This window comes from Falco peregrinus, chromosome Z (genome assembly GCF_023634155.1).
Source record: "Falco peregrinus isolate bFalPer1 chromosome Z, bFalPer1.pri, whole genome shotgun sequence".
In the NCBI taxonomy this organism is placed as follows: domain Eukaryota; kingdom Metazoa; phylum Chordata; class Aves; order Falconiformes; family Falconidae; genus Falco; species Falco peregrinus.
Window position 1 is genome coordinate 63,175,873 of NC_073739.1, and position 14,273 is coordinate 63,190,145.

At 39.4% G+C, this 14,273-nt stretch overlaps 1 protein-coding gene across 4 annotated transcripts in view; it reads right to left on the reverse strand.

Moving 5' to 3' along the window:
- Positions 1 to 3,908: 3,908 nt before the first annotated feature.
- IPO11 (importin 11) overlaps positions 3,909 to 14,273 on the reverse strand; it is a 99,771-nt gene continuing 89,406 nt past the window's right edge. For all 4 annotated transcript variants that reach the window (XM_027791219.2, XM_055791505.1, XM_055791507.1 and 1 more), the window contains exons 32-33: positions 10,378 to 10,462; positions 3,909 to 4,232 (exon numbers count right to left, since the gene is read on the reverse strand). In XM_027791219.2, the coding sequence (XP_027647020.1) occupies positions 4,068 to 4,232; positions 10,378 to 10,462 (250 nt within the window). In that variant the 3' untranslated portion in view covers positions 3,909 to 4,067. The remainder of the gene's footprint in view (positions 4,233 to 10,377; positions 10,463 to 14,273) is intronic.

The window sequence follows — 14,273 nt, forward strand, 5'->3', positions numbered from 1 at the left end:
TCTGACCACCTGTTGGGACCAACAAGAACACAAAGAGGATCTTCAGGAGCACCTTTGCTAAGGAGTACACACTGTACAGTGGCCCATATTCAAACAAAAATTGTGGTTCGTATCTTGGAAAGTGGACAACTTCACAAGGATGAAATCTTAGCAATTCAATACCCTTTTCCTCAGTGCTGTATTTGCTCAAATAATGCCACTTGCAAAGCAACTGCAACAGCTCTTCCTCAGCGACATGCTAGAGCACTGCAGGAGCCAGGTTTCCCTCCTGGAAATCTCGAGGCTTCCCTAAAACCGCTGAACCCCTTCTCAGCTGGGGCACAGCCAGCAAACCACCTCCTGCCGACGTGCCAGTGATGCCATGAGCACTTGCTTACCTGACAAGAAGCAGTTTTCTCCAGCAGCTCTGCTCACCAGGGCCTTCAGGAGGGCACGCACCCACCACGCTGCGCGCTCTCCCTGCACCCCCCGGGCCACCAGAGTGGCGGAGGTTACCGGGAAATGGCCTGGCCCTTGGCCTGGTTCACAAATGATGCAAAAAGCCCTCTATCACTTCACTGAAGGCAGAAGGCTGCAGCCTCCTTCCCAACGAGGTAGGGAACATGGTGCCAGCAGACCACCACCCCTGCCCATGCCCAGCATGGCAGGGGTGTCAGACCACCTCGCCACGGCACAGGGCACCGTCCACAAGCGGGCAGCTGTGCCCCAACGCCACCTGCCCCGCCACAGGGCACCCGTGGGGACACACGGGTGCCTCACACCCCCCAGCCCCACCACGTACACATGATCAACATCTACCTACGTGCACATTTCATACATACCTATACAGCTGGGGGTTTTTACTTTACAAACCTAGAGCTTTAACATACTTCAGGTTATCGTACTCCACGTTATCTATCACACTTCAGCTTATCTAACCTGAAAGCATTTGTAGAAGTGAAATTATTCCAGTAGTAGTTTTGTATGAGACAAACACCTGGACTATCAAACAGGATTAAATTATAGCATTGACAAAATTACCTTTAGAAGCTGGGGAAAAAAAAAATCAATGAAATGCGATGAGATTAGATGGGTTATTAAAAGTTCAGTTAGGCCAAATGCCTAAAAATGGTCATTTCACTGATACAAAGTTTTTTGGGTTTTTCTTGCAGAAGGAAGCTGCAGAATTAGTCCTCTCAGTTTCTTTCAGCACACATCTTCAAAGGCATCTAACTCTTACCAGAGACAGAAAAAGTTTTGTCTTCAACTCACAGTCATCGCCCCTTCTGAAAAGTAAACTGATAGAACTTGTAAGCCTCAACTGTTTAATTGTTCTGTAGGAAATAAAATGGATCCTGATTTAAATTATTTTTTGCCTCAAAAAACAACGCTCAAAGTGTGACAGGATCAAAGATCCTCCCTCACTAGAACTTCAGAAACTTGCTTTCACTGCTTCGGTGTCAGGCAATTTGTTGTATTCGGTTTCTCTTCTTCCCCAGGAGGTTAAAGTCAGAAGTTTCAACAGCAACAAAAAGGGCTAAAGCTTGCTGCTGTCCAAACCCGCAACCTTCCAGTGAAAATTTAATCCTATATATAAGGATTTAATATAGAAGGATATTATATATGAGATTTTCTGCTGTTTTAAGCTGGTATTTCCCCACTTTCTCAGTGCTATACTGCTGCTGAGGAGAGGGACACTTGTTTTGCAGTGAGCTGACAGTGGTTGTGATATAAGCAGTTAATGGTGATGACAGTCATTTTCATTTATAGTCCAAGCCTTGCAGTACAATCTTCCAAGATGAAAAGCTAAACACCTAGTGACAATTTTAACTTGTTCCCAGCACATACAAAAATGAATACATACACTTATTCAGAGACATTACTCAGAAAGTTAATCACAATGTTATCGTGCCATTATTAGCCAAAAGTATGTCCATCATTCCTGACAAGAGCCTAGGTCAACATTATTTACCATGCACTAAAACAGATTGCAGTTAACACTCCACCACATGAGGTAATGGGGGTTCGGGGGTTAGAATGTCTCAGAGAACAACGCAGACAGGCAGGTCTGGCTCAGCTGCATGCAGCTGTGCTGGCAAGTTTGACCTGGCTGCAAGACACTTGGAGGCTCCGGCACACAGCAGAAATGCAGAGAGCATGCGGCCCTTTTTGGCCAGGGCTGGACTACAGAGGGTAGGACCTACCTCCCTCTGAAACATCAGGGAGCACCATTCAGTGCTGCGCAAGTGATCATACCAAACTGTGATAGAAAAGTATTGCTTCCCAAACCGAGGTTTTCTGTACGTCATGCATTCATGCAGTACAGGGTCAAAACCCACAAGGCTGACCAGATCTGTGCTAGGTTTACACTGAGCCAAAAGCTGAGGGTCTCTGCAGATTAACTATGCAACAAATGCAATTTCAGTCAAATGCCACCCGGTTCTGGTAACTATAGTTCACAGCTGAAAGGGACTGTGAGCACGCCAAGTCCCTTCCAAGCACCAAAGATAACTAGCCCAAACTCTTTAATTGTGAGAATTGATGTTGGTGTACGATTGAAGAAGCGACATGCAGATAATGTACAAACTGTAACAATTCTTCTAACAAACCTCCCTGCACCAAGCTAAAAAGCAGGAAACAATGTCTAATCAAACAACTTCTGCAAAGAGATGCCGGCAGCTGGGTACAGGGGAGGTTTTGCATTCAGAGGTGCAGAAGCCCCAACAGCCTCTGGCACTGAAGCCGAAGGAGGAGGAGGGAACGGTCAGGCTTCCTCTGCAAACAGAAGGAAGGTTTCAAAAACGATTACTACCCGAAGGGCCAGTAAAGAAAAAGATTCAGTTTTTTTAAAGCATCTGGTTGTCTGGTAGGTTTATTAAAAGCATGTAGGTGTCTTTTAACATCTAATCCCCTCAGGGGGCGGGGAAGGAAATCTACCTTAATACCTTAATCATCCAAGAAAATAAAGTTCACTTCAACTTTGAAAGTGGAAGATCAGAACTTCAAAGGAAAATCTCAAAATGGAAAAGGGCCTTCTCTCCGCCCTCCCACCCACAAGGTGCTGAAGACAAAGGCACACAGAAATGAGCAGCTCTACCCTGTCGTTCCTGCAGTCACCCAGGTAAGTAATAAATAATTACAACTCAAAGAGAGCCTCGCATTTGCAAATAATTATGCCAACTGTGACCACCTAGGCTCAAACTTCTCAGTAACAATTATGAAGTATCCTGATGATAAGTCTTTGATGAATAAAAGCCAAGAATTGAGATACTGAACAATTGCAATTTTAAGCAGCCCAGGTATAGCCAAGAATTAATTGGAATTAATTACTCATCTACCTCTGGTGATTTCCTCTGTCTTATGACACCTAAAAGTAAGATAGAAGGGGCTCAAGAAAGCAAGAAATCTTTCGTAACAGAAATAAAGAAATACGTGGTAAAACCGCAAACCCACATTTCCAGATAGAGATATACACTGATATTCTATAACACCACTTCAAATACAATGGAAGTGTTAAAATTAAGTTTCTTTCTCTCTGAGACAATTCAAATGGGAATTAGCATTCTCTCATGAAGGAGTATTTCTGCTCACAGTCTTACTGCCTTCCTAACTCCTTCTACTTGTATGGTGAACCCACAGTCAAGAAACAGTAATACGAATGGGAGAAAGTTATAGATACCTTTGATATATATATCAAGACAAGCACCTCCTGAAACTGAATTATACTGCTGGATTAATACACACTTCTCATTAATATAGATTACTAAATTCCTTCAGACCTCTCAGTTTATGACAGCTTCGTGAACCAAAAAGCCAGTAATGGTACCAAAAAAATAGTACTACCTAGGACAGCATATACGATGTTAGGAATCATGGAAGTGTTACTCTGATGATATAATGCTAACTACATTATTAAAAAAACAACAACATAAAACATTACCAAAGTTAGTTTAATAGCAACAGAAACTAATTTTTTAACACAAGTTATTTTCAGCTTTCAGTAGGCTCTTCCATACAAGATGGAAGGCTAGAGTTCTTTATTTTTTTAAAAGGGAAATTGGACACAAAAAAATCTTATGTCTGCTCATTTAAAAGCCTTGTAAAAATTCCTGTAGCTGTGCAACTATTTCTGTATCCACTGTTTCCATAAGTGCCTGAAAACCTTGTTCTCCCAGTAATTCCTGCTGTGCCTTTAGCTTCTCATAGACGAACTGCTGCAATGAGACAGTGTGTACAGGGTCCTTCAGTGCAAGCTGTGGAAAACATGTAAGAGAAAATTATATAATAATGCACTAAAAAAATACTCTGAGTTACTCATCTGTTTTATAACCTCAGGTCAAGAAATAAATCTCCTTTTCTTTACACTTAATTGAGAAACAAGAGGAAAAACTCCTGTAAAACGAAGAATAAATCATTATCAAAACCAAGTATCAGTTTAAAACTATTGGAAATAGTCTCAAATCATGCACCCAGACTGCTGTAAGATTTCACTCTTCTATAAGATAAAATAATTTCAAAGCTGCTTTGTTAATTACTGCTGAATGAGTTTCCCATAACTCCTAAAAAACACACCAGATATTACCATGATAAGCACTTTAGAGATGGGGTGAACTATGGTCAGTTATACTTTATCAATAAGGAAACCAAACACCGAAAATGTTGAACTAGTTTAGATTATATGACAAACAACAGCTAAAAGAAACTGTTCATATGCATAAAGAATAGACACACTTCTTCAGCAGTAGTACCTATACAATCTCATCAGTCCAGCTGGACTATGCACTTTTCCCTTGGGTAGGGAGGGACAGAGTATTTGTCACTATTTTCCACAAGTTAATTGCTTCTTCATGAAAGTAAAAAAAAAAAGTAAATGAAAGGGTTACACTGACAGAGGACCTATTCAATTTCAGTATCAGAAGACAGGTTGGGCAGGTTAAGTTCAGGGATAGTTCTGCAGCATTCATCCCTCAGTCCACCATGCTGGAGAAAGGTGGGGACACCTGAAGCTTGCAGCATCCTAAAGTAGTAGGATCTTGAAATAAATGGGCAATTACTGTAGACCTGTGACCTGTTCATCTTGGTATCAAACAACACTACAGTTTATGCTGGAAGGTCAGGAAACAAAATGTAATGCTAGATCTCAAAGCCCACTCCAACAGCAGACTTCAGACTTCGTAATACCCTGCTATAGTGCTATTTCCAAAGAAATGAGGCATATTAAACATGCACAACTGCTCTTTTGGCATGATAAAATCAAAAGTATTTGAATTTTAATATGGAGTGGAAGACATTAAACCTTAAGATTATTCACCTATTTATTAAGCAATATTATTCCTAAAACAGGGGGAGATACTGAGTGAAACAGACACATAAATATAACACAGAGTAAAACATCAAAACCCTCTGTAACTACTGCTACAAAAAAAGTTAGTCTTATTTCTTATGAACAACTCCAGTGAAAAACTAGGCTGCTTTTTAGCCTCTTCTATCAGTGCTTGCAAGTTCTTCTTTCTTATTATGTTCATCTCACCTTTCATATTGTAAATCTCTTAATCATTCCCTCAATATTGGAATTAAATTTTTAAAAAGATTTCCAGAACTTGAGAGATCTCTTCAGTTTAAGTATGGACACATTGATACTAAAAAGGGAGCAAGAACGCTGGACATAAAATACTTATTCATCACAACAGTTAGTACCTTGTGACTGTGATGTTTTGTGGAAGACTGGAAAAATCATTTAAGAGGGGAATGTATCCTTTACTTTTAACAGTGACTATAAAATGGAGACAGATGATACGAAAATTTCCTAACACCAAAGCTTTTTAACAGTGTGACTCACATTAAATCTGTGGCTAATTTGTAACTTAGGTATATAAAGAGAAATTCTACCCCAAACGATGAAGTATTACTTCTAGTAAACCACATTATCATGTAAAACTTAATCATTTGGCTTATTATATTGTAACTTACTTATTTATTTTCCCAAAGATATAAAACTACAATTAATTTAGTTTCTTGCCATACTAGCACAGAATTAAAAAAACTCCCAAACCTGCTATATATACATATAAGCATCATCTAAAACATGTACCAGCATGGATAATTCAAGTTTAAATACAATAGACTTTTATTGGTAAACAGTTATCCTCTCCATAGTTTCCAATAAAAAGCTGAGAAAGCTTAACTCCCTTCTTGAACAATGATACCAGAGTTCTTCAAAACATACATTAAGGGCACATAAAAATGAGTCACCTGAGGTCTATACACTATGTGCAATGCAAGGTCATGAATCACTCTCCACCTAGTTACATTTTCCTCTGTAATTGCAATGAGGCTAAAATACAGCAATATCTGAAAACGTCAATTACAGAAAGTTATCATAAACTTATAAAGCACTGTTGTAGCTAAAACTCTAGTAATTATGAGCTATGAATAATAATAAAGAGAGGTACTAATGACAGGATAAAGAGACAGATCAAAGAAAAATATCTAGACTCTGTGAACATCGGAATGTGATACTTGGCATGGACCATGCCAGTTTACCTTTTTTCTCATATTAATGGCCTTAAAAGTTGCAAAGCAGTATTATTTTGAAGGAGAGAAGCCATTTATCTTTTCATTATTGTTTTATGAGGTTTAAACTCTGAGCCCTGATACAAACTGCTGATTCAGCCATGGAATTTACAAGAGGGTAGAAAACTCTCACAGCAATTAAGTGGGACAAGACTAGAAACTTTCTTAAATCATCTGCAGATTCCCTTTAGGTTGTTCTTGATCTTCCTCTTCTCATTTCAAATATTTGTTCCCACTTCTATACCAGATGCCGCTTGGTACTGTAATTGTTCTAAATGTCACATGAATTGAGTGTGTGCCCTGGATGTTCATACAGAGAGGAAGAAACTCTGGTACAGGTGGGTAGGAGCGGGCCCAGGTTGGTGTTTTGTTTTTACAGTTTCTCAAATCAAATGCTAGCTGCACTTTCAAAGCCATGATTAACAATCGTGGTTATTATTTGACACTTCTACTACTAGTGACCTACCCAAATGACCTGTATAATTTTGAAATAAACAGCCATGAGAAGTAGCCAGTCTCAATTTCTGCACCATCCACAAAAATTTATACCAAGCAATTTCAGCTGGGATTCAAAATAAATTTATAGCAGACTTTCTTAACAACTAGAGTTTGCTTGCTTTAATGGCTGTGACAAATTGCAAAGGAATAAGAATACAGTGAATACTAAAGTTAGCTTTAAAAAAAATGACAGTATAGAAGACTCAAGTCTGAAATATATCCGGAATAATCAGCTAAATATGGGAAAAGAAGAGTGAGCTACTCTTACAAAAGAGGACTGAGAGGAGAAAACTAATGGATTCTTATAATGCTTAGGAATCTAGAGAACAGAGTAACCATGGAGATAGTTACATCTAGACTATAAAATCTGAAACAAAAATAAAGCTTCAATGTTTGTGCATGACAGTTTATTCCGTGTAAACCTATGAAACAAAGGTGTTTAAATCATAAGCAACTGCTTACAGAAAACAGGAAAGTGACATGCAAGGGAAGATACTTTTCCCACGTAAATCAAAACCTGCTTTGTCATTTCCTTATCAGTTTTGGCTTGTACTTACCAAAGCACAGCCACTTCTCTTTATTCAATGGACATTGTCTCTATTGCATGTAACCCCAGAACAGTTCCCTCATTATGACTGCGTTCATCAACACTGTACTGGTGCATTGTATTACATCATAAATCAAATCAATGCCCTACTTTTCATTTTGCCCGATATCTGCACTGAAGGTAGTTGTCCTGGTTTCAGCTGGGATAGAGTTAATTTTCTGTTTAGTAGCTGGTGCAGTGCTGTGTTTTGGATTTGGTGTGAGAACAACGCTGATGGCACACTGATGGTTTTAGTTGCTGCTGGGTAATGTTTATACTTAATCAAGGACTTTTCAGTTTCTCAGCCCCTGCAAGGCAGAGGGCTGGAGGGGCACAGACATTGGGAGGGGACACAGCCAGGACAGATGAAACAAACTAGCCAAAGGGACATTTCATATTATGTGATGTCATGATCAGTATATAAACGGGGGGGAGCTGGCCAGGACCAACCAAGAGCTGCTTGGATGCTGGGCATCAGCCAGCAGGTGGTGAACAATTGTATTGTGCATCACATATTTTTTTTCCTTTGTGTTTTATTCCCCCACTGACCCCTCTCCCCCATCTCCTTCCTTTTCATTACAGTTGTCATCATTGTTGTGAAATTTCATTTTATTTCAATTATGAAAATGTTCTTATCTCAGCCCATGAGTTTTACCTTTTCCCCCATTCTTCTCCCCAGCCTGCTGAAGCGGGGCTGGAGAGAGTGAACAAGCAGCTCTGTGGTACTTAGTTGCTGGCTGGGGTTAAACCATGACAGTAGTTGTCCTGGTTTCAGCTGGGATGGAGTTAATTTTCTTCTTGGTAGTTAGTACAGTGCGGTGTTTTGGCTATGATGTGAGAACATGTGGATAACGCACTGATGGTTTTAGTTGTTGCTGGGTGATGTTTATAGCAAGTCAAGGACTTTTCAGTTCCTTGGGCCCTGCCAGCCAGAGGGCTGGAGGGGCACGGGAAACTGGGAGGGGACACAGCCAGGACAGGTGACCCAAACTGGCCAAAGGGACATTGCATACCATATGACGTCAATGTGAGTATATAAACTGGGGGAAGAAGAAGGCAGGGGGGGACATTTGGCCTTACGGTGTTTGTGTGATGGAGCCCGGCTTCCCTGGGGATGGCCGAACCCCTGCCTGCCCGTGGGAAGTGGTGAGTGAATTCCTTGCTTTGCTTTGCTTGTGTGCAGCTTTTGCTTTACCTATTAAATTGCTCTTCTCTCAACCCTGGAGTTTTACATTCCTTTCCCATTCTCCTCCCCATCCCTCTGGGTGAGGGGGGAGTGAGCGAGTGGCTGCGTGGGCTGGGCTGCCAGCTGGGGTTAAACCACAACAGCAGTCCACAGCAAATCTAACAACTCTACATTCCTTAATGTGTATCCAAACTATTAAAGTTAACCTGTAACTGAAAAATTAAGATAATTTCTGCAAGAAAGTAATTAAAACTTTAGATAAACAGAAATAAAATCTGAATATATTCAAAGAAAACTAAGAAAATGAAAGGACTGTAGATTTAAATTCGCTTTGTTTTTTACATTTGATTAACAAACCAAACTTATCTCTCTCCTTATTGATATATAGACATATCAATTCCTATCAATAAAAGATATATGCCTATCAATATATGTCAAGAGACTACCCAAACCCGTGAAGAATAATTATTACCATTTGCAACAAACACCTAGAATTAAATTTAAACCTGCAAACTGGAAGAAAGTTTAACCAAATTTAACAGAGTCTAGAGATGCTTTTAAGAATAAGTGAATTACAGAGTTATCTGATACATTTTTAAGGACCATTGAAAATAATAGTTCCGTGGGTTTTTTAAATCTGAAATTGCAAGATACTAGGAATTTCTCTTAAGGCATTACTAATACCAGAAGAATAAGCATAAGTGTATGTGTCATCTTTTTTTTTAAAAAAAATGGAACCATATATTGATTAATATTTAAAAGAAAAGCTTACTATCTAACCAAAAGCATCCAGCAGCTTAAAAAAAACAAACCCAAATTAAAACTATCAAAATCCATCCAAACTCTTTTCTGCTCCTACAAGAAGAAATAAAGTACTAAAGAACTGTTCCCAGATACCCTTTTGGCTACATGTAGGTCAAATGCATGACAGCAAATGCATGACAGGGACACACACATCTACTCAATCATCCAACTCTAGATTTTGCAATTACTCAATGCCAAGCAGTCAGACTATTTTATTCCACAGAATTTCTACACTGCAGTTTTCTGTGTGAGGAACCAGTTTTCCTGAAGTCTTAGAAAAATAAGTTAAATTATGAGATGCTGACAGATTAAGTTGGACAAAAACAGCACAACTGCATGATACCTAATCCAGGTAGCTTCATCTGAATCAGTGCTTTTTATTAACAGATCTTTACATTAAAAAAAGGTTCTATGCAGATCAATATTATTAAGTATGAGAAACTTGGCCTGCCATTACATTTTGGTAAGCTCCCTGCATTTTCCAATAAACCCTTTTTGCAGTATCTTAGTATTAAAAAGTCCAGAATTTGCGAATAGATGATGTTTATTTTGGCAACATTTTCCAAGACTGAAAAAGAAAGCAGAAGAGTTGTGGCTGCAAAGTTTGCCATCAAAGCATTTTTCTTCTTTGATTCAAGAGATGAGTTTTCCAAGAACAACAGATGAACCAAACTCAAAGGCAAAGAATTTAGTCTGACACAAGTGAATTCCATAATCAGTTCTATAATTGAATAACAGATCTAAAACTTACCATTTTTTTCCTTTTGTCTTGTTCTGTGGGAGGTTCCTCATCTTCTGTACCTTTGGGCTCTTCAAAATGAAGCATCAACATGCAGCTAAGAATGGGAATAAGAATAGTTTTAACATACATTGTGATTAAAATTTTTTTTAAAGCATTTAAGTGCACTTATTAAAACTAATATTAAAACTGCTACTGGTTCTGGACACTAACATCTGCAAGACACTGAACAATAATGTTTTAGGTGGACAGAAATGAGCTAGCTTCTGCAGTCATTTATTTAGAGTTTTTTCTAAGCAGGTAAAGCAAAGCTTTTAAGTTTCCTATTTTTGTTTTGCTCCACCCCCAACTCGTAGTTCCCTACATGCACAGGTAACAGCCATATTTTAACTATTATTTTTGTAGTAAGTATAAAACCAGGAAAAAATGGAAAAAATGGAAAAAAAAAAGTACTTTAAATGCCAGAGGTTTTTCTGTCTCTTGAACCAGTTTGAATGGACTTTATAAAGACACTGCTGCAATCTACAGCAAACATGCTTTAGATTCACTTTACCTTCCCTACATTGAAAGAATACAGAAATATTCCATCAGTTTACCAAACTTTTCCTAGAAAATCAGCTTTAAAAAACAAAAGGATTTAAAAGCGTCTCAGGTGACAACAACTTGACACTGTGTATTAGGTATGTTTTATGGCAGGAAGGACACATAATTCACATATTACAAAGCACTGAGACAGACGCACATTATTGCTCATGTTCACCCCTGTACTACTGTGCATTTTTCATTGCTGCATTCCACTAGCAGGTGAAATGTTCCTGCAGCTAAATTGAGTAACCTGTTTTACAGTTACTAAAATGGAAAAAGTTGTGATCCTATGTGAAAATGTTCAGATTTACTGTTTATATATTCAATTTATTATTAACATGTGTTTAGAGCTGTATGCAACCCTTGCTAAACAGCATGGCAGAAACGTCAGATCAAACACAGAAGCCACTTCCAAAAAAGGTATTAGTTATTTCAAAATAACACATCAAATCTCATGTCTCCTTATAAATGCCATGATTTCTCACAATTCAGTATATGAAAGTAAAAGGAGACAAATACGTCAATTGCCAAAGCATAAAAGATTTAATTAACTTTTCCAGTCCTTGGTATGTTTTAGGTACCACAAAGAGTAATTCAAAAAACTACGAGATGAGGGAATAAGAAAAAAGAGTTTGTATAATCTGCAGAACTGTGAGTATTGATGAGACAAGACTAGAGCAATGGAATAACGCTCCTCTTTCCAGCAAATGTGAGGTCTGTAATTATCACTACAAGGCAAAACACAGAACACTAGGAAACCTGCTGAGCGTAATCCCTTGTACTTACTGTAAGCCTGGGCACCATGCAATAATTTTCATAACCTGATCAAAACTGTTTAAAGACTGTTGATACCTTTTATCTCTGCACTGGTATTTGGAAAGGCTTTTCCAAAATCTCACTGCTCTAGCTAAAAGTGTCCTGATTTCTGCTGGGATAGAGTTAATTTTGTTCCCAGCAGCCTGTGTAGAGCTGTGTTTTGAATTTGGTGTGAGAACAATGTTGGTAACATGCTGATGCTTTTAGTTGTCACTGGGTGATGTTTACACTAAGTCAAGGGCTTTTCAGTTTCTCAGCCCCTGCCAGTCAGAGGGCTGGAGGGGCACGGGACACTGGGAGGGGACACAGCCAGGACAGGTGACCTGAACTGGCCAAAGGGATATTCCATACCATGGGTGTTATGCATGGTATGTAAACTGGGGGAGGGGGCAGGGGGGTGTGAGTGAGTGGGTGCATGGTACTCAGTTTCTGGCTGAGGTTAAACCACGACAGTCCTTTTTGGCACCAAACATGGTGCAATACAGCAGAAATTTTTTTAAAACGGAGGAAAATAGTCCAAATCCTTCTGGGAAAATTGAACAATGTAATGGACTATTAAAGACCAAGCTGAAAGCAATGGGTGGTGGGACTTTCAAACACTGGGATACTCATTCAGAAAAAGCCACCCGATTAGTCAGTGCTAGAGGACCTGCCAGCCAAGCTGGTCCTGCCCAGTCAAAGCTTTTATGTACTTAGAAGGTGATAAAGTTCCAGTAGTACACCTTTAAAATATGCTGGGGAAAACACAGTCATTCCTGCCTCAGGCAAAGGCAAAAAAGGGATTGCTTTTGCTCAAGGGCCTGGGATCACTTGGTGGGTAATGCACAAGGATGAGGAGGTTCAATGTGTGCCTCAAATGGATTTGATTTTGGGTGAAAACAGCCAATGCATTGAATTGTGCGATGGTAACTGCTATATGACATTGTGTACTGTCACTTCCATATATCCATTATTGCACCAGCTGCCACAAGGCACCCATCTCTACCACTTTTGTATTTGGAGATCTGAACCCAACTCCCCTTCAATTGCCACACCAACCAAGAATGATTTAGGTGAAACGAGATCCTGAGTTTTACACATACCTTTCTGATTCTCTCCCCCATCCCTCTGCAGTAGGGGGCTGGGGGGGGGTGGGGGTGGGGGGATAGGGCTCGGGCATGGGAGTGAGGGAGCAGCTCCATGGTACTTAGCTGCCAGCTGGGGTTAAACCACAAACACTTCCTTAGAATTTCCAGTTTAAATGTATTAATGGTCAACTTCCACTTAAGCCAACACTGTCATTTAATTTGTAGAATGTACTCCCTGTGCATGTTTACGCCCTCTTTCATTCTTTAGTGGCTGCATTTCTATATTGCTTCAGCCTCAATCTTCCTATGCTAAATGTTGTTTTAGTCTGCACTACAGTAATTAGATATTATGAATACACGATTTTTTTCTGAAGTTCAGGCTTAAATCATTCTTCTTCAACCTGGAGAGCCAGAATAGCACACACAACTCCAGATGAGTGCTCTCACTTCATTTACTTTCAGACTATGTCGAAAGATATAACACATGTCAGAATATTTCAAACAGTTCATTCAGTGTCTGTCAAGAGAAATGGTTTTGGTTCAGCATGACTATAATTTTATAATGCAAAACACTGTGTCCAGAGTTTGGAAAAATACAATGACAAGTTCTATAAGCCTTCAAGCTTAAAATATGAAATTAACTAGTGCGAAGTTTTACTTATTTCTCAGTGAGAACTCTTTTCACCAAGTGCTGGCAAAGCAATGTTGAGAAATCGAAGGGACACTATAACATTGTCTCTGATAGTAAATAGAACACAGCACCAAAGCACATTCCCAGACTTTGGGGTTACCTCTTCTATACTGAGAGTTGGGGGGGGGGGGGGGGGGGAAGAGGGAAAAGTACTTTTGCAAGCAATTCTTGGGCATATTTCAGGCTCAGCACTAGTGTGGACTATTCTCAGTGTGCACTCATGTGCATACCACCTGTTTTAAGTGGAGCAAAACTTAATAGATCCTATGCAGGCTATTCCTTGCCAGCTGGCTTCAGTGTCAGCAAACATCCCCTTAAGCAATTAATTAATTAGTTCTGCTACAGTCTGTTCCATTATAAGTAATTATCTGAAAGTAAGAAAATGTTTAATTCTTAGAATCCGGTAAATACTGTTATTAGAATAGTGTGTCTGTAAGGACATCTTGCAGAACACCTGTATTTAATGTCATACAACTCTCCATCATTCTAAAACTACGTAAGCATTAAGACAACAAAAATCTCTGTCCTAAAAAATCCTTACTATTCAGTGTTTTTTTACTTTTCCATGAAGTTTTACATCAATGGAATACCATCAGTAACCTGGAAGTCAGGAGGAGATAAATGAGTGTGGGGCTGGGTGGCAGTGCACTCTGAGCACCCCTGACACCACCTTCCTGCCACAAATGAACTCTAGCTCCCAGCTCTGGAAACTGTCTTCTAAGGTATGCTCTGTAGCAGGAGGTGTGTTA